Here is a 19,402-nt window from a genome sequence, read left to right as displayed (position 1 = left end):
GAAGACTAACTCGTTTAGCCTCGCAGGTACCGGCTCCGAATGACGATGTCGGACTGCGTTATCGAGGAAACTGTACAGAAGGGTTTATTCTACATATTTACAGATGAGAATCGAATCGAATGCGAATGCTCCGATCACACAACAACATCCCGTTAAATACGGTTCGCGTTCCCCAGATCCCTGACTGGGGAACTTGGTTCGAATAACGTTGTCCAATCGGATGGGCCATTGATGACGCTGGCGGTACCACCCACGGCACGGGGCGGTGCTGAAGCTCTCTTGCTCTCTCACAGCTCGGGGGATGAGAAGGGGAAGACAGTCATCAAACACAGATGCGTCACCTTGACCACTGCTGCAAGTTTTCTGTGCGTTGCCTCCGTGGGAAAGCAGAATCCCGCAGTCTTCTCGCAGGTGGTTGAACCTTCTCGAACTCCCCCGCCGGATGGCCGAAGCACGAGACTCCTTCGACACAGCGTCTTTCAAATAGCAGCCTTGCTCAGCGTGACCTTGCGTAGCATCATCCCGTTCGGTGACCCGAAGGGCCACTCGGCCAACGTATACCGCTGCTTCCGCCGTGCTTCCAGTGCATCTGCTTCCAGCGTTGCTGCTGCTGTCGTAAGCTCTCGCCGCATCTTTGCCTAACGACGACACTCGTCTGACAGTAATTTCTCCCAGGCCCGTGGGAGACAGCGTCCTTCGATCGGTTCGGAGGTTCGGTGGTTTGGAGTGCAACTACCCCGTCCGTCGTCGTCTATGCTTCTGCCGCCGGCGCCAGGCCTCGTCATATCCCTTGCTTTGCGATGAGTCACACCCGGCTCCCAGGATCACGTTGTCCACTCTTAACAACGCGTTGGCGCTCGTATCACCACCACCGTTGAGCTAATGTCACATATGTACACATTCTTACATACTGCACACTCAAGAAGTACTGTGTCATGTGTTGCCACTGTTAACAGTACGCGCTAACAGCGCGGCTGGTTTCCTTGCATAGGACAACACATGCACAGCGTCTTGACACGGCGCGGCTACTGGGCGACGACAAAACAGAATATGAAGCCTGTCTTCTCGATGCATGCAAAGGCTCACTGTTCTTCTACCCCTGGAGGGCGCACTGCTACACGGCGAAAGAAAGGCCGTAGGGTAGTACGGGATAAGTTCCAGCCGCCAGAATGCCTGTAGCACCTCGCGACGCTTACAGACACTGAAGTTAGCCAAAGCACCATCACATCTGGCTCCGTCCAAGGCGCTCTATCAAGTTGAAGTCAACTCGGACCCGGCGCTTAAGTTTGTCCTGATTTGATGGTGTTGATCTCATTGATAATCATTTCTGGTAACTCGCTCATATCCAGACCTGTATCAATGACAGCAAGCATACACAAGTTCTGCAGCGTAGGTGCTAGGTGCAATACGTGCAGGTCGGTTAGCTCCTCTTCTTCCTCTGAAATGTCTTCGCGATAATCTTCCTCATCAAAGCTGGGTGGAGGCCCGAAGCCACCGAAGACCAACACCCTCTCTCCAAGCACACAGCAGCCGGGTGAGTGCCTCGCAGACGGGCCTTATCCACTGGGCGTCACTTTAGTCCAGCATGACCTTTCAACGTCATACTTGCGCATATCTGCAAAGTAGGTGTTCATGATTTCGTTGTCGCCACCGAAGATATACAGCTCTCTCTCGTACACGAACGCAGAGTGACACTTGCGTCCCTGCGGGGCCACGCCTTGCACTTCTGGACGCACCCACGTCGCAGTGGTCGTTTCCAGATAATATAAGCAATTCTCGTAAGGATTGTCGGGTCGTGAGTCTCCTAGGTTGCCACCCCAAATGTACATGCGCGTTCCAATGGCGGTCGCAGTGTGGCAGTAGCGCCTGAAGGGGGCTACTCCGCTGGTCGGGAGACGATGCCACTCTAGGGTCTCCAGGTCCAGAAAACGTACAAAATTCGATGAATCTCTGTGCAATCCACCAAAAATGTACATCCGGTGACCAAGCACGCACGCCGAGTGGTTAACATCAGCACTCGGTACTTCACCCCTTACCTCTGGACGGCCCCATATTAATGTTTGGGTATCGAAGCGGTAGAGGCCGGTAACCTCTGGGCGGATGTGCTGTACGCCCCACAGGTAGGCGCAGTGACCGTAGGCTACAACGCTGCGGTCCACGATGGTAATCGGCTGGACTTCGGGAAGTGACGGAGTCTCTATCCTATCCCACCGGTACGAGACGGGGTCGAAGGTGTACACGTCGAGGATGTAGCCTGAGATTTCACCACTGTCCGGGTAGCAGATGTCGAAACATTCGAACGAGTAAACCTTCCCTTTGATGGTGACCGCCGTTTCGTTCAGCAGTTCTGGAATGCGGTTGAGCCGCGCCGTCCACATCGTTCAATGGGAACCAGTTCTTGCGAAAATGATATCGGGCCGCTTTGTTCCTTTCCACTCAACGGCCACGCTCTGAAATCAAGCTTGGTGGTGGGCGTTACTTGCTTTTCTTCGTCCTTTGTTTCACAGCGCGAGCTGCTGGTGCGCCGCCTGCCGGAATCAGTGCGTGGTCGGTTATGTTCATAGCTGCGCGCAAAGAAGACAGGTGGAAGAAGCGATAGAAGGCTGTCGACCGAAATGGTACGAGGCGGGGGAAGGGGGGGGGGGAGGGATACGCGCTGCACAGTGGGCGGCGCTTGCGCATGTGAGCTCGAGACTTTTCGACTTTCGGTTTAACTTTCTCAAGAAAGGCAAACCAGGGCAAAACAATGAACGAAGGAAGAAAATCACACACAACGCGCTGACTAGAGCTCAAGTTTAATCTGCCAGGAGCGAAATATTCTTGTTTAGAACGTTGTACCAACGTGCCCGAGCTTGTGCCTTTACCTTTGTTGAGGCACCGTTCGGAGTGGGGACGTAACGTCACCAGAAGTTATTGGCCGATTCACTACTGAACCCCTCTTCTGATTTATTCGCATGCCACAGATATTGCGGGCCATGTACACGCTGAAGGCCTTTAGGAGCACGGAAATTTCCGACCGCAGGCGGAGAGTCCCCAAAGATCTAGTTCGACGTGCGTAACGGGCCAGAACAAAATACGAACATCGAGGCTGGTCTTTGAGTGTATATCCCGGTGATTTCGTATTTACTAATTGATTGATCGCGGCGCGGAGCCTATCGCATCTGTCCTCAAGAAGCCACGCGAGCGCACAGCTCGAGCCTCGAAGTCTACTTGTCGTCTGCTTGCGGCCTTTGCAGAAACACAAGGAGCTGATGTGCTGTGGAGATGACACGCCGTCTGCAAAAACTCCGTCTTTGGAAAAAGGCATGAACGAATGACGTCCCCGAGAAAAGCAAACAGCCGGGGAAAATGAGCGCTACTGTTTCAGTCTTCTGTCAAGGACAAATAGAAGCGCTAAGCAACCAGGCAGCGGAGAAACGCGTAGGAAATTGCTGTCGGTACCATTTGCAGCGGATGGAAGCTGCAATGATGTAGTCGCGTTTGTCGCTAAACGTCGGTGTTTTGTTTGTGTATACTACACATGGAAAAATTGTTTGGGAAAAGTAATAAATTTACACTACTTAATACTATCCTAAAATCGCGCGAATGCAAGTAATTGCTGTTTACAAAAATAACGGAAATACATTAAATACGTCTCATAAATAATTAATTACTTCAAGATTACTTATGAAGCTTAATGTAACGTAGAATGTCGGAAAGTTGGGCTAGTCGGATTGAACTCTACATCATAGCGCTGAAGAATGAAGACAAGGCAGAAGAGGCCAATACAGGCGCTATCTTTCAACTGAAGCTTTACTCACGCGAACAAGGAAAAATATACGAACAGGAATAAAGGAATAAGAATCAAAGGCAATCTCACTCAAGACTCGCTCTCTTGTAGTACGATATGATGTGAAATGTGCGCTGCATCATCCAGGCGAGCTGCAGTGCGGTCGCAAAACTGGGTCTGCAAAGATCTTTGCCAACTTGCAATTCTTGGAACGGATTTCAGCATTTAGACAATCAAATGTTCGTAGCTACGTGTAAATTACGTGCTGGTATTAACTTTGTTGCGCACAATAGTAAGATTTATTGACCGCATCTCCTGTGCTTATCAGCGTAGCGGTCCCCGTCGTAGGAACGAGGCGTAAAATTGCGATGACGGCGGCCGCGACCATGCAGCTCCAAACGGTGCCGCCTTGCAAGGCACCTGGTGCGGTACCATGCCAAAAGCCCTGCACCTATATCCGCGGGGCTCCTCACTTGTCTCCTGAGGAGGCCGGACGTCGGTGATTCTTGTAGGAGGGGAGGCCGTTCGCGGACAGCCACTGTGCGATGAAGATCAGCCGCGACACGACGATGTAGCACGTGGCGGCGATCACGACGAGGATGGCGAAGATGAGGCACGCCCGCGGCATGCTCACCGCGTTCCGCTGGACAGAATGGAATACGCCCACCGGGGTGGAAGGCTGCGGCGAACGGCAGGGCCCATCTCCACTGCGCGGCGGCTCTCGTCGCAGCTCTGTTTCGTCCGGGGGCTCCACCGGCGCCCTGTGGTTCGCAGCCTCGGGGAGGTTCTGGCCTTCCGCCGAACGACCCTGCCATTCGCCGTCGGTGATGCCATTGGCACCGGGGTCCCCATTGATAGCAGACGGGACATGTGCGTCTTTCCAGGACCGCTGGGGGCTTGTTCTCTGGGCGTGGATCGCGAAGCTTCCACGCGGCATGAGCTGACGCCGTCCTAATTGTCTTTCACTTTCTCTCCCCGGTATAAAAGCCGCGTTCTTTCTGTCGCGAGACGTGGACATTGCCAGAACAAATTTTCTGGTGGGAATTCTGCGTTGTTTGCACTATTTCTTACTAACCCAGTGTACTATAACGCATTATAAAAGGAAGAACACATTTCGCACAATAGTTGACCTTGTATTCGGCGTCGGAAAAAACGACGAAGAAGAGATGAGTTCAGCAAGTAGAAAGAGGGAAAGAGAAAGTAATTTATTGAAATAAGAGTAGAAGCGAGGAACACATCACACCGCGTCTAGAGCATGAAGGAACAAATGAGCCTAAGATGCCTCTCTGGGCTTTATTAGACGGAATTAAAATTTTACATCTACCGCACAGAGAGAAATTTTTTTTATTGCAGTGGACTATGACCCTCGAAGTTAGGCTTTTTATTTCGAAAGTCCAGCGCTGGCTGTATCTCCCGCGCGCGGCGGGCCAGCAGAAGTTGGTGGCAGGGCAGCCAGTATTCCCACGAGGCTGAGTGGATGGGCGATGCCGGATTCTCGCACATTCCCAGACCAGGCCACAGGGAGTCCGCGATCCCGCACATAACCTACAAGTTGGAGTTGTGTCAGCGAAGAGGCTGGCTCGTCGGTTCTGTGGCGTCGGGAAAATGTCTGACCGTAGCTGCCGATATAGGACAGCTTCCTTTCTCGAGAGTGAACGCTGAGGGGAGGAGGGAGGCGAGATACAGTGTGGTCGAACGCTTGTATTTCAAAACAAATATTTTCCCCATCTCATGGTTGTTTTCAATAGCCTGACTCTACCGAAAGCCTTTTCGGTGCCACGGGTCACTTCACAATCATTCTGTGCACGAAAACAATTGTTAAGCACCCCTCTCAGATCAAGCTGAAAATTTCTAAAGCGGACCATGCACAAAGGTTGTCTCTTGCTCATGTCGATCCTCCATTTTAGGTGAACTAACCTTCGTTGCGACCTCCGCTGCGTCGAAGAAGTCCTCAGATACTACAACTCCGAGATCTGTGTGCTCGCTGTCCTCCCAACCTTTCGACGTACTCAGATTGTGTAGCCATCAACGTCTACACTACCATCGTAGTCGAAGGAGATGAACCGCCTTTTGTCCTCCAACCCAGCGACCGTTTTGAGTCTTTTATCGTTTGCTCTCGAAAGTGAGAATGCATTTGTTAGCTACCTACAGTAGACCTATCATCAGGTGCTCGCTATTCTACCTGTCTGTTTCCCTTACTCCTTCCCGAGTTTTGTACTTCTGACTGGCGCAACAGATGAATAATACATTCCAACGGGTCCAATCGCAAGGGATTTTGAACACGAATTCGGCATCCACGATCATGAACTGAAAAAAAAAGTCATACTCGTGAAACTTCTGCGAACTATCATAGTCCTCTGACCATCGGCAAGCATATGTAAGTTAGGAAAGTGCTTTGACACGAACTCAAGTGTACTTGGGTTGTAAGACAGGACTCCAAAACCAGGTCCCTCTAACTAAAAGTCTTCGTTCACACCCTATAGCTTTAGTTGGGAAATTCACAGGATGTTTGATCTCTGAGAAGTATATTGTAACTGAAAGCACAGGCATTCCCCTGGTGGCTAGCAAGGATTTTACTCATCATCATGTTTGCTATCATTATGGATCAAGTGTCAAATGCGACGGGACACTGATTGCGTTAGCTTATCGTTCCTCCTCTGATAACACCTAGAAATTCATTAAATACGTGAGTGGTGTCCTTCAATATGTTTCTGTTTTGAAACCTGCCGTTGTTTAGGCCAAAATTTTAATATTGACGTATTGGCGTATTGACAACGACAAAATGGTGCTATTTCAGGAAATATCTCACTACAAAGAAAACACACATCCAAATCCCACATTGCAGGAAGCGAAGCACAAATATAGCGCATCACTGAGTTAAGCAGTAAGAAAGTTTCAGCAGGAGCAAACACAGCGGCGGCGACGAGTGCAGAATATTCGAGAAAAAAAATAGAGATTACTGTGCACTTACATCAAACCTGCAAGATTTGGCTGCACGAGTTAAACGGATTACAGTTGTATCGCCACCACTGCCGACAAAATGCGACCCGAAGACTTACGTTTCATCAGCGCATCAAGTTCGGCAGGTTGGTTTTACATGTATACAATACTACCGCAAAAATGCGTTGTCGCATCTTTTCTGTGCGTCAGCGTTTATTGTGAAAGCATTGCTTAACGAGTTATAACTAGCTCCCCAAGTGTGTGTTAAGCTTGACCTTGAAAGTGGCCTCGGCAAAACGCAGCATAGCTTAGCCTCTGCAGAAATAAAATAAATATTGCCGCGACTGGGTTTCGAACCCGCGTTGGCGCGAGCAAATCAGCTTCACTGGCCGCTGCACGAGGTCCCTATATGCTATCGCCGTAGGCGATCACGCCTCGTGTTATACTGCAAGAAAATCTCGCGCTGTGCATTGCACAATCTCGTCTTCAACTTCCACCTGCGGCGCGAGCATAGGCACTTAACCGAAATTTATTGTAACCACGCGTTACGACGACCGAGCAAAGCAAAAGCACGAGTCGACCAGGCTAAACACATGCTTTCGCACGACCACTAGGTTGAACCACATTAAAACTCTACCACATTTTTTTCCTTCATTTTATAGCGATGTGTGCTCAGAGCGTATATAGAAGGCGCGCGCGCTCTGTCCCCTCACGGGATTTCGAACACGAGGCACACTCTCCCCCAAGAGACTGGGGTCGGGGGCTCAGCTGCCCCCCTCCATAGATAGCAATGGCTGAGCGCACTAATGCGGCGTGGCTACCTGGCGAAGCGCAAGAGGGACGTAGGTCCGTCCGCTCGTTGTATGCACAGAGGCTCACCATTGTTCCATCGCGGGCGTGCACGCATCCCCACAGCCACAGAAGCATCGTCAGGCTTACCGCAATGAGTTCCAGCGCTCTGTAGGCCGCCAGAACCTCGGGATACGTCGCTGCACAAAAGCGGCACAATGAAGCCATAAACGATCGAGGCCCGTGTAGCTCGTACAAAGTCTGTGCGGCGCCTACCTTTTCAAGGAGCACACATGAAAGACGCGTCCTCCAAATCTAAACGCTTGCGCTGGCGATGAAACCGCGCTCTCTATGCGCGAAGCGCAGTACTGGCAGTTGGAGTTGATCGCGAATCACCGCACGCTGCTCTCCAAACTCGAACGAGGTGTCGTTGGGAGACAGTTGGTGAGCGCGGTGGGCAGTTCGTCATCGCGTTGGTTTCCTACGGCGCCTCATTAACCCGCCAAACCTGCACGCTAATGACACATCCGTATTCTGCAAAGCGTTCGATGGCCTCGCTGAATACGCACTAAGTTTCCGTACCACTGTCCCGGTTCTGCTGGCTGCCGAGAACGGAGTGCTAATCGCAGAGCCCGGCGCTCCTAGGTGACAGTGTGCCAATACCTGCCCGCCGCGGAAGCTCAGCTTCTAAGGTGTTTCTAAAAAAAAAAACACATTATTACCTACCGAACTAGAGGCACTGAAATAACTATTTTGGCCACCTCACCACCATCTGTGGCTCCGTTGAAGGCGCACCATTCGTTTGAAGTGCAGCACGAGTCCGCTGTCTGCGATGAGCCAGGAGAGATAGCGTTGATCTCGTTTCTAATAGCTACTGGTAATCCGCCTACGTCAAGATCTGCGTCGATGACAGCAAGTAGACGCAAGTTCTGCAGCGTAGGTGCTGAGTGCAACACGTGCAGGTCAGTTATCGCCTTTTCCTCTTCAGAAACATCGATGGGCCTTCCTTTCTCGTGTTCTAGGGCGTACCCCAAGCCAACAAAAACAAACACCCTTTTCTACCATCACGCTGCAACCGGCCGAGCGCTTAGCCGACCGGTGTAACCCATGTACCAGCCGCGCATCTCCGGGCGGCTCCATGTCATAGCGCGGGTACCGAACCGGTATAAGCCGCCAATCCGCGACCCTATATATGTCGGAGAAGCTACCCCACATGTAGACGCAGTAGCCGTAGTCGAGAACGTAGTGGACGAAAGAGTTAAGGGGATCGTAGTCGAGGTGCAACTCAGTCAGTGGCACACCCACTGTCGATTCTGGTGAATTTTTATGGCTATAGATCATTTGTGGCTAAAGAGCGCCATGACACAAAGTTGCTTTTTCAATTCAATTTGGTGTCACATACACATTTTCCGAACATTTCACACCAGCCATCGTGGGATGGCTTGTCGAGAATGTATCTGGCGTGCGCAGTGCACTGGAGCGCTCTCGCATCAGTGTAAATAAGCTGTCGGGAAGCTTCAGATACAGTCCAGCATGCTGTCGATTGCCGTTGATATTATCTGCACCTGATGCCATCACTTACACAAGCTTTGACGAATACTCTCGGCTCACGTTCACGACATAGACACCGATCGGATGCTTCCAGATAGAAACTAGAATGTATATAGCGAGAACAGGACCATAACTAGCAGGCTATAATATCAGTGAACAAACATATAAACCAGCGTCAAAGCAAGGGAATACATGCGGAAATAAGTGATAACTGTTTGGCTTTCTGAAGTCACCGCAACAGACGCAAGTTGTTTACGGATAAGAGCTGAAATCGACGCCTACCGCCACATATCTCTATCTACCATCTGCTTTGAAAAGTATGGCCAGCAGGGGCTGCGCGGAAAACAAATTCATCACGATCTTCATTCCGAAGTTTCGTCAATGCGAATCGCTTGAAGAAACCTTCAGGCTGGAGTTGAATCGATCTCAGTGAATAATTATTCGTTCAGAAACTTTGTTCTTTGTCTTGTAAGAAAAAGTGGCTGCCCCGGGTGACATGAATAAAAACAAAATACTAGCAACTTTCTTGCTTGCGCGAAAAACGAGCACAGAAGGGAGGCGCCCTGTGCGTATAAAAGAAGAGTTTATTACTGCGTCAAGTACTGGCGCCAGAGTTGCATCATCACCGTACCAGCAAGATGGCTTCGCCGAAGGCACTCAATCTGCTTGCGATGCAGCATCTGCCATTGACTACGATGGGTGAGAAGTGATAGCGTAGACCATTTCTTGAATGAAGCTTGGCAAGGGGTGTAGATTGAGCCGCGCATCAATTATTGCAAGTAAGCACATGTTCTGCAGTGTCGGTGATGAGTGCTACACGTGGAGTCCGGTCAGCGCCCTTCGCTCCTCAGCAACTTGCCCCTCATCCTGGTTGGGTGCCGGCCCAAAGCCACCGAAAATAAACACTCTTTCACCCATCACTGAGCAGCCATGCCAGTACCTGGGAGATGGTGGTGAGCCACATGGCTTCACTTCGGTCCAATGCGACGTCACAGGGTCGTACTTGTGTATATCTGCCAAGCAGGTCTGCAGCAAATCGCTGTACCCTCCGAAAATGTACAGTTCTTCGTTATACACGAAGGCTGAATGACCTCGCCGACACACAGCGGGAACTCCTGGTACCTGTGGGCGTATCCATGAAGAGGTGGTCGTCTCTAGGTAGTATAACGAGTTGTCTACGCGAGTGGCATGGAAAGGGTCCGCTAGGCTGCCGCCAAACACATACATGCGGGTCCCGATGGCAGACGGGTGTGGAAGACACGCTGAACGGCCGCTTTTCCGCTGGTGGGGACGCGATGCCACTGCAGGGTATCCAAGTTAAGGACCCGCAGTTACTGTGAATGATCCAAGACGTCGAAGATATACTTGCGGTGACCCACAAAGCAAGCTTTGTTGCCGCAAATCGATGTCGGCTCCACACCGGCCACCTCCGGGCGGCTGCATGCCATGGTGCTTGTGTCGAAGCGGTAAAGGACACCCGGAGATGGCCAGCTGTGCGGGCCGCCCCACAGATACGCGCAGTGGCCGTACTCTACAGCTGTGTGGCGAGAAAAGTTAATCGGCCCGCCCTCGGGAAGCTGCCTCTGCACCATATCCCACAGGCGCGACGCGGGGTCCAAGATGAAGACGTGGACGTGAAGGCGTGAGTGGATATAGTGCGTCGACGGGTGACTATTTCCGTTAGATTTTGGAATACATTTTTCATTTTATGACACTCACACGAATGAATGTTCAAAAAAAAACATGTACTTTTGCTGTCACCAAGATTAAAAGCGCAAAAAGCCGTTATCAAGTGCGCTTAAGTGGTCAAGAGGCTGTTCTGCCATTACGGGTTTGTTTCAGAGCGAATTACCTTCTTGACGCCGCGATTACGTGGTTAACGCTTTCCAATCGAGAATTTCGTTTAGTTGATTGGTCATGCCAGTCGCATTGATAGGGACTGAATATCTTTCGGCCCTAAAAAGAGACGTGAAATATATATTGCTTAAATCCTGCGGAGCTTTTTTCTTTCGTTTCGCACGTGTTTTGTTGCGGCCTTATCGTCTCCGCCTTACCGGTTGCCGCCTGACCGTTAGTGTCGGCTTTCTTACTGCCTTACTGACGTGCTCAGTGCTGCGTCACTGCGCATGTGCTTGACTAATCAGAGCATTCAGTTCAGCAGTTTTGCTGTGTATTTTTGTTGACATTAGTTGAAAATAAACTTCTCTTTCTACGCCTTACCGTCTAGACGGTATAGTATCGGTGTCATGCATTCACATCGTGAGCAACAACCCTTCTGTTGAGCCCGCGTCTTTCGGGTCAGCAGCCCGGAAAGCGCGGCCGGGATCGAAGCCGCGTCTTTCGGGCTGCTGACCCGAAGGATGCGGGTTCGATACCGGTACGCGGCGGCCGAATTTCGATGGAGGCGAAATTCTAGAGGCCCGTGTACTGTGCGACGTCAGTGCACGTTTAAGACCCCATGTAGTCGAAATTTCTGGAGCCCTTCCCTACGGCGTCCCTCATAGTCTGAGTTGCTTTAGGACGTTAAACCCCAATAAACCAACAAACCACCAACCTGACCGCGATTATGAAAATGTGGCGTGGATGGTCGGACGTGTGCATTACTGCGGTACGTGTGCAAGGCACGTGCGCCATTACCCCCCCCCCTCCCTACCTAGAATGAAGCTAGCTCATTTCATTCTGGGTAGGGAGGGTGAGGTAATGGCACACGTGCCTTGAATGGATGATCGCTGTTTCTTTCTTTTCTCTGGTTTTACGCTTGTGAGTGGCAAGAGTGTATCTGGGTTTGACAAGACGCCTTTGCGCATCTTTGAGTAAATGTATAAATTGGCTGCCTACGTGTGAATAAAATTCAGTTGTAAGTTCAGCGCCGTCAGTCTGTTTCACCTTGTCCTCGGTCCGTGTTCTTAAGCGTTGTTTTTTTACGATGGATCACCACCAACTCGCCCGATCCTCAGTTCTTCTGCATACAGGAGCGGGGACAACGGGCAAGCTTGTTTCAGAGAGCATCGTATGCGGACTGTTTGTGGGAGAGGGCGATTCTTTTCGGCCACCTGGGGTTCTTTAACGTGCACTGACATCGCACAGTACACGGGCCTCTATAATTTCTCCTCCAAAGAAATTCAACCGCCGCGGCCGGGATCCAACCAGCGTCTTTCGGGTCAGCAGCCGAGCACCATGACCACTGAGCCACCGCGGCGGCCGTTACCCAAGCTTTGACGAATTCTATCCGCTCATGTTCAAGACATAGATACTCGTCGGGTGCTGAGGGCAGACATGCTGAAGGCAGACATCCGCAAATAAATGATAACATTTCGGCTTTCTGAAGTAATCACAAAAGACGCAAGTTCTTTCCGCAGAAGATAAAAATCGACGCCCAGCGCCGCATCCAGCACCTCAGTCTGCCTACAGCTTTGAAAAGGATGACCACCAGGGCTACGCGGCAACCTAGACTTCATCGCGAGCTTCAGGCCGAAGTGACGTTAATGCGATTCTCTTGAATCTACCACCAGGCTGGAATGTAATCAATTTCAGAGAATAGTTTTTCGTTCGGAAAACTTCTTCTTGGTAATATTTGAAAAAAAAGTGCCGCCTCAGATTTTCATGAAATAAACAAAACGCTAGCGACTTTCTTCCGCGAAAATCGACAACTGAAGGAAGGCGTTCATTGCGTATAAGAGAACAGTTTATTGCTGTGTCAAGTAGCGGCGCCGAAGTTATATTATCGCCCCACCCCCAAGCTGGCTTACGCCGAAGACACTCCGTTTGGTTGACACGCAGCATCTACCATCGACTACGATGGTTGAGAAGTGATAGCGTAGGCCATTTCTCTAATGAAGGGTGGTAAGGGGCTTAGATCCAGCCGTGCATCAATTACTGCAAATAAGCACAGGTTCTTCAGTGTCGGTGCCAAGTGCAACACGTGGAGATCGGTCAGCGATCTTCGCTCCTGAACTACCTGCTCCTCATCCTGGTCGGATGCCGGTCCAAAGCCACCGATGATAAACACTCTTTCACCCATCACTGAGCAGCCATGCAAGAACCTGGGAGATGGAGGTGAGCCACATGGCTTCACTTCGGTCCAGCACGACGTCACGGGGTCGTACTTGTGCATATCTGCTAAGAAGGTCTTCAGCACACCGCTGTACCCTCCGAAAATGTACAGCTGTTCGTTGAACACGAAGGCTGAATGTCCTCGCCGATACACAGGGGGAACGCCTTGTACCTGTGGGCGCACCCAGGAAGAGTTGGTCGTTTGAAAATAGTATAGGATGAGGAAACGGTCGGCTCGGCTGCCGCCGAACACATACATGCGGGTCCCGATGGCAGACGCAGATTGGCAGGCATGTAGAACCGGAGCGTCTCCGCTGGTGGGGACACGATGCCACTCTAGGGTATCCAAGTCAAGGACCCGCATATCTGGCGAAGGACCCCAGTCACTGAAGATATACTTGCGGTGACCCACAACACAAGCTGTGCTGCCGTACATCGATGAGCGCACCTCACAGGACACCGCCAGTCGGCTGCATGTCATGGTGCTTGTGTCGAAGCGGTAAGGACACTCGGGGCTGGGCAGCTGCGCGGGTCGCCCCACAGATACGCGCAGCGGCCGTACGCTACAACTGTGGGGAGGGAAATGGTAATCGGCGCAGCGTCGGGAATTTGCGTCTGCACCACATCCCACCGGTGCGACGCGGGGTCGAAGATGAACACGTGGACCAAGTTCTATGCCATATGGCAACTGTCGAACGAGTAAACCTCGGCGTTCATGTGTACAGCCCTGCGGGTGACATGCTCTGTAATGCCGTTTAGCCGCACCGTCCACATCCTGCAGAGATACCTGCTTCAATAAGAAACAAGGGCCAGTCATTCCAGCGATGGCGGTGGCATCATGCGGCTTTTTTCTGAAGCAGCCATATGGTGATCGGTATTCGTGGCGCGTGAAGACTTAGTGCGTCGACGGGTGACTATTTCCATTAGATTTTTTGATATGTTTGTCATATTATGACACTCACACGAATGAATGTTCGAAAAAGGACATGTACTCTTGCAGTTACCAAGATCGAAAGCGCTAAAAGCCGTTATAAAGTGCGCATAAGTGGTCAGGAGGGCTCTTTTGCCATTGCGGGTTTGTTTCAGAGCGAATTGCTTTTTTGACGCTACATGATAAGTGCTTAACGCTTTCCAATCGAGAATTTTGTTTAGTTGATCGGTCATGCCAGTCGCATTGATAGCGATTGAATATCTGGCGGCCTTAAAAAAAAGCGTGAAATATATATTGCTTAATGCTTAAATCGTGCGCTACTTTTTTCTTTCGTTTCGCGCATGTTTTGTTGCCGCCTTATCGTCTAGCATGTGCTTGGTATAGGTGTCGTGCAGCGCTGGTCTATACATAGCTCGAGCAACAACCACTTTGTTCAACCTTGCGGAGATGGTGGAAATATGGTGTGAATCGTTGGCATTTTGCCTTTTCATTTTCCGGTTCTGGTAAGGAATGCCTAAGGGGCCTGAATACCTGCAGCTGTTTTGGTCGCTGTGCCTTCTATAAATACCTTTATATACGTGGATTTGAGGAAAGGAAGTGGCGCAGTATCTGTCTCACATATCTCGGTGGAAGCCCCAAACGCACCGTGAGGAAAGGAAGGAAGGCGGGAGTGAAAGAAAAAAGAGAGAAGGAGGGGCCGTAGTGGAGGGCTCCGGATTGATTTCGACCACCCGAGGACCTTTGACGTGCATTTACATCGCACAGCACACGGGCTCCATTTGTGTTTTCCCCTCATCGAGGAGCAGGCCGCCGCGGCTGGGTTCGAACCCGGTTACTCCTGCTGGGCAGCCGAGCACGCTAACCTCTGATCCATCACGGCGGGTATCTGCCGTTTGTGGGAAACGTGTTCCGAGCGGAGCGCAGTGGGTGGCAGTTGTTGAAGTGGCGATTTGCAACGGACAGCGCGAAAGTGTGTGGCAGTTGAACACGAGGCGTGATCGGTTGCGGCGAAAGCATCGCGCCCTCGTGCAGTGGCCGGCGAAGCTGACCTGTTTGCCCCACCGCGGGTTTGAAACGCCGTCATGGCAATATTAATCTTTTGAACTCATACGCAATAACGGTGTCTGATCAATTACGTTGAATTACGCTTCCCGTACTGCTTGAATTGGCAATGGAATAGACGCTTTATTTGCAAAGACCGCTCGCCTCTCTTTTTTGAACTACCGGGAATAATTTCTTTAGTTATTGAGCAGCATAAAAAAGAACGTTAACATTGTATCTGACTGGCTTCTATCGACTTGGTGTCGCTGCTTTAACCCGACAGCGTTAAAGACCCCGGTGTCCTCGTCGGCGTTGTGAGCGAGAAATCACGGGCATGGCTCTGGCAGGTGGTTCACTGAGAGAAACCTAGGAGGCGGATGGGCCAACTAGATGACGTGTCCTTGTTGCGTCATCCCAACCTACACACCAGATAGTGACCAAACTGCACACTGTTGCAGTTAAATAAATAATTGGCAGCTCGGAAACAGCAACCTGGGTCCCACAAGGCCCATCGCTTAACAAATGCACCAGTGCGAGAGCAGGGGTATGAGGACTCCCAAGGATTTATCAGTGTAAAATAGTCAATGGCCTGCATATACGGGAATTAACCCATCACGATATAGCGTCGTACTCTTACGGGGGAGCTTAAGTGTCCCCTCTAATTTTATTTTCTTTTACGCGACAGCATTAAAAGTCCCGTTCGGCCGGAAACCCAGCGTCACGATCGTTGACACAATGGAAAATACTGATTGGTCGAGAAGGTAGTCGAGTAGGAAAGCAATTTTGCTGATATTAAAAAGTAGCTATAGTCAGTCGAAATCGAAACCGCAACTGAGGAACGTGCGTTAAGTGGGATACATAGAGGCCTTGTACGAGTACGGCTAACCCCCCAGCAGACAAATTACATTAAACGACCACATATCTATAATGAGGGTCAATAATTATCATCACTAAGTAATGTGGACGACGATGTGCAATAAAAGAGTTTATGATTTCGACAAGTGTGTCGATGTCTGCAAAACGGTGCGCCAAGGAAAACCTTAGCGACCGTATGGACACTTCATCGCTATTACGTCGTACTATTAAGGTGAACTGAAGTTTCCCAGTTTTTTTCTTGTGAAGTAATAATCCTTAATCATGCCCAATATGCAATGCTAGATTAAAACTAAAGGAGCAGTTACCACCAGTAACGTGAATTGCAGCGAGGCATTGGCTAGCACGCAGATCTGAGGACTCGCGTCTACGTCACTCTGCCTAGATATTGGGACCAGTGCCATGGTCCTACGCGCCCTGGACACATGCGCGTAATATGAGGGCTGCGCCGTGGCCCTGAGGCCTTGAACGGTCCAAAGTTGCTTGCATAAATAAGTTTTAAATCCATCATGGGGGCGCAAGCATTTGGACGTCCGGATGTGAGGGGTCCTGTCGCGTAGCGAGTTTGAGGTCGGCTTTCCTATCGCGTTGACCCCTCTTCCAACGGCCGCATGTTAGCTGCCTTTGGCCTCCCCCCGAATGTTCAAGCATTCATGGCTGTCTAGTACTGATGCTCGCATTTCTTTGTGACCTCAGCTGCACGTCTATGTAGGTCTTCTTAGAGTCCGCGCTTGTGTTTGCAATCTTACAAGCGCAGCAAACCTTGTGTGTGCACTGGGCCCGCAGTTCCGTGGCTTCTGAAAACCAGACAATGCCTTTGCTACTCAAGAGGTTCAATATTCCTAGTGCTTCACGCCATCACATCGAACGATGCACTAGGCTGTAGCGAAGAAAAATGTGTCTCGGTGTCATACACGCCTGCGCCACCTAGTTCTTAGCGTCCTTCCTGCCCTCCTCGTTTCCCCCTTTCCCTGCGCAACCCTTCTGGCACGCTTTACCTGTCTCTTCTTCGCGTAAGCCCAGGAGCAGTGTCTATATCGTCATAATAGCAATGGATGCGTTAGAAGCTTTCGCACTAAAATCAACACAGGCTTGCAGAAAAAAAAAGAAAAACGCCTACCATACCTGTTCTTACCCAGTGCTTCCCCGACAGCAGGAAGGAAAAATTAACGCCCGGTTTCATTTTTGAGAAGATTCTTTACCGCAGCACGATGTGGAACGTGCTGCTGAACGGCGTTCCAGAACTCGTCAAGACATGCGGTCGCCATCAAAGAAAAGGTCGACTTGTTCGACCCGTTGTACAACTACCACGATGACAGCGATGAAATCTTAGGCATCCGCTTAGGCGTATACATCTGTAAGGAGATAGCGCCACCCAGCGGCGTTCGTGAGGAGAAGAAGACAAAGCACGAGGAGCGCGTGCGGAGGGGTACGCCGGGAGAGGTCGAAGAGGATTACGTGGGAGAGAAGAGAAGAGCGCGGTGGGTGACGGACGTGGACGAGTTCTGCTGGCTCCCCGAGTTCCGGGCTTGGGCCTCAGCCGCAGACGTCCGGGCCACCAGACGTGGACATCCATCGTCGAGACCTCAACCACCAGGCCCAGGCGCCACTCTTCTCCGTCCATCCATCAGCTGCTCCATACAGGCCGCTTCTGGCGCCTACGTGACTTTTCCGGGATACCAGACCTGGGAACCGTGCTGGGAGCCCACAGACGCCGACGCTGCGGTAGCGTTGCATCAACATTGGAACGCCCAGAGACACCCTGACTGCCCGACACCCAGCCAGTCCTCCCCGCTCGTTGCTCGAATAAGAGACAAGTAGTGTGACTTTCCTCTTTGACTTTCTTTTTCCTGTATTTTTCGTAAGCACTTTGTTCTGTTCCCCCGTGTGTTTTTCCCGTGCGTTGCGTCCTTGCTCTCTTGTTCCTTTCCTTTTTTCACTCTCATACTGAAATTGGTCTCCTTTCCGATAAAAGCCACCTAGTTTATTGTTTGTACTTATGTGTTTGTTTAAAATAAGACCTGCAATCTCACAGATCCTCACAACATCTTCCACCCTGCAATGTGCAGGTGGGGTGTGCCGCTGACTGACCTGCACCCCGAAGGCGAGCCCATTAACTTTAGCGACCACAGCTTTGTCGCCTACGGTGACTGTGCCTACATGCGCGGGAGCTCCTCGGACGTAAGGTCACGGATTGGCCGTTTATACCGGTTGTATATCCTTGCTATGACATGGAGCCGCCCTTAGTGCGGCCAAATGCCCATACTGACCATCTTCTCTGCTTGCGTGCTGTGTCAACGGATGTACATCTTTGATTTATTGCACCCGGAATCCTCACAACGTGTATATTATCTTGACCTTGAGAGCCTGACATGGCATAGCGCTCCGACCAGTGCAGAGGCCCCGGATAGCCGCTGCTTCCACAAGACATGTTTGCTGGAAGAGGCCGCACGTCTCCACAGCAAACATGTCGCATGAAGACCATAATGGTCGGCGCCTGGCACGAGCGGAAGCGCTAGCCCGATATTATGGCAACAAAACAGGTGTATACTACGTGGACGCCTCCGGCCCTCACCACGGGGGATGGTACACGGCCGCGGTAGTTCACAACAGCAACACAGTTAACGGCCTCACTTTCAGAGCCCGCAGTGCAACACAAGCAGAAGAGGTCGCGATTGCTCTCGCGGCCTCACATTCCAATTCAAAATACATAATTACCGACTCGCGAGGGGCCTGTCGGAACGTCGAACAAGGCAGCACTCCCTTCCTAGCCTATCGAATATACCAAAATTGCATACGGGATACGGACCCCGCACACCGTCACCTCATATGGGCCCCTGCTCATCAGGGGTTGGCAGGAAACGAGGCAGCAGACGCAGCCGCCCGCGCGCTCTCTCACCGGGCTGTTTTCTCCTCCCCACCTGATCAGGAACCCGATTTTAATCCGGTCTATACGTTCAAAAATATCGCAACCTACTATCAAGATAGCCATCGCCTTTACCCTAGCCCCTGTAAAGGCCTCAAGAAGGCGGATGAGCGGCTTCTTCTCCGCCTCTTCACCAATACAATGCTGTGCCCGGCAGCACTAAAACATTTTGACCCCTCCTTTAGCGGCAACTGCCCGCACTGTGGTGCGGTGTCTTCGGACACCTATCACATGGTGTGGGCCTGCCCCTCCAACCCGGCCATTCCCCCTATCCCCAACCCAACCCGGGAGGACTGGGAGGCGACCCTGCTCGGCTGCCACGACTTACAGGCCCAACAAGCCTTAGTCGGGCGCGCCCGGGCGGCGGCTACCGCCACTGGGGTCCCAAACTAGGGACCTCCACCTAGTGTTTGTAAGGATCGGTCCCTTACGGGCCGATCCAAACACCTCCTGTTCTGAATAAATGTTTTCACCACCACCACCCACAAGACGTCCGCAGTCGGAACCCGAATGCATGTTTGGGGTGGCC

The 19,402-nt window shown here is 51.3% G+C and overlaps 1 protein-coding gene across 1 annotated transcript in view; it reads right to left on the bottom strand.

The window, feature by feature from the left end:
- Window positions 1-1,556: 1,556 nt before the first annotated feature.
- The window catches only part of LOC149336944 (uncharacterized), a 39,676-nt gene continuing 21,830 nt past the window's right edge, over window positions 1,557-19,402 (bottom strand). Inside the window, exons 2-3 of the mRNA XM_089554287.1 lie at window positions 4,437-4,673; window positions 1,557-2,105 (exon numbers count right to left, since the gene is read on the bottom strand). Coding sequence (XP_089410413.1) covers window positions 1,557-2,105; window positions 4,437-4,673 — 786 coding nt within the window. The remainder of the gene's footprint in view (window positions 2,106-4,436; window positions 4,674-19,402) is intronic.

Source organism: Amblyomma mixtum, chromosome 7 (assembly GCF_055824585.1).
Source record: "Amblyomma mixtum isolate Tamu chromosome 7, ASM5582458v1, whole genome shotgun sequence".
Taxonomy (NCBI): Eukaryota; Metazoa; Arthropoda; class Arachnida; order Ixodida; family Ixodidae; genus Amblyomma; species Amblyomma mixtum.
The sequence above is the reverse complement of the archived record's forward strand: the minus strand, read 5'-3'. Positions and strand labels throughout refer to the sequence as shown.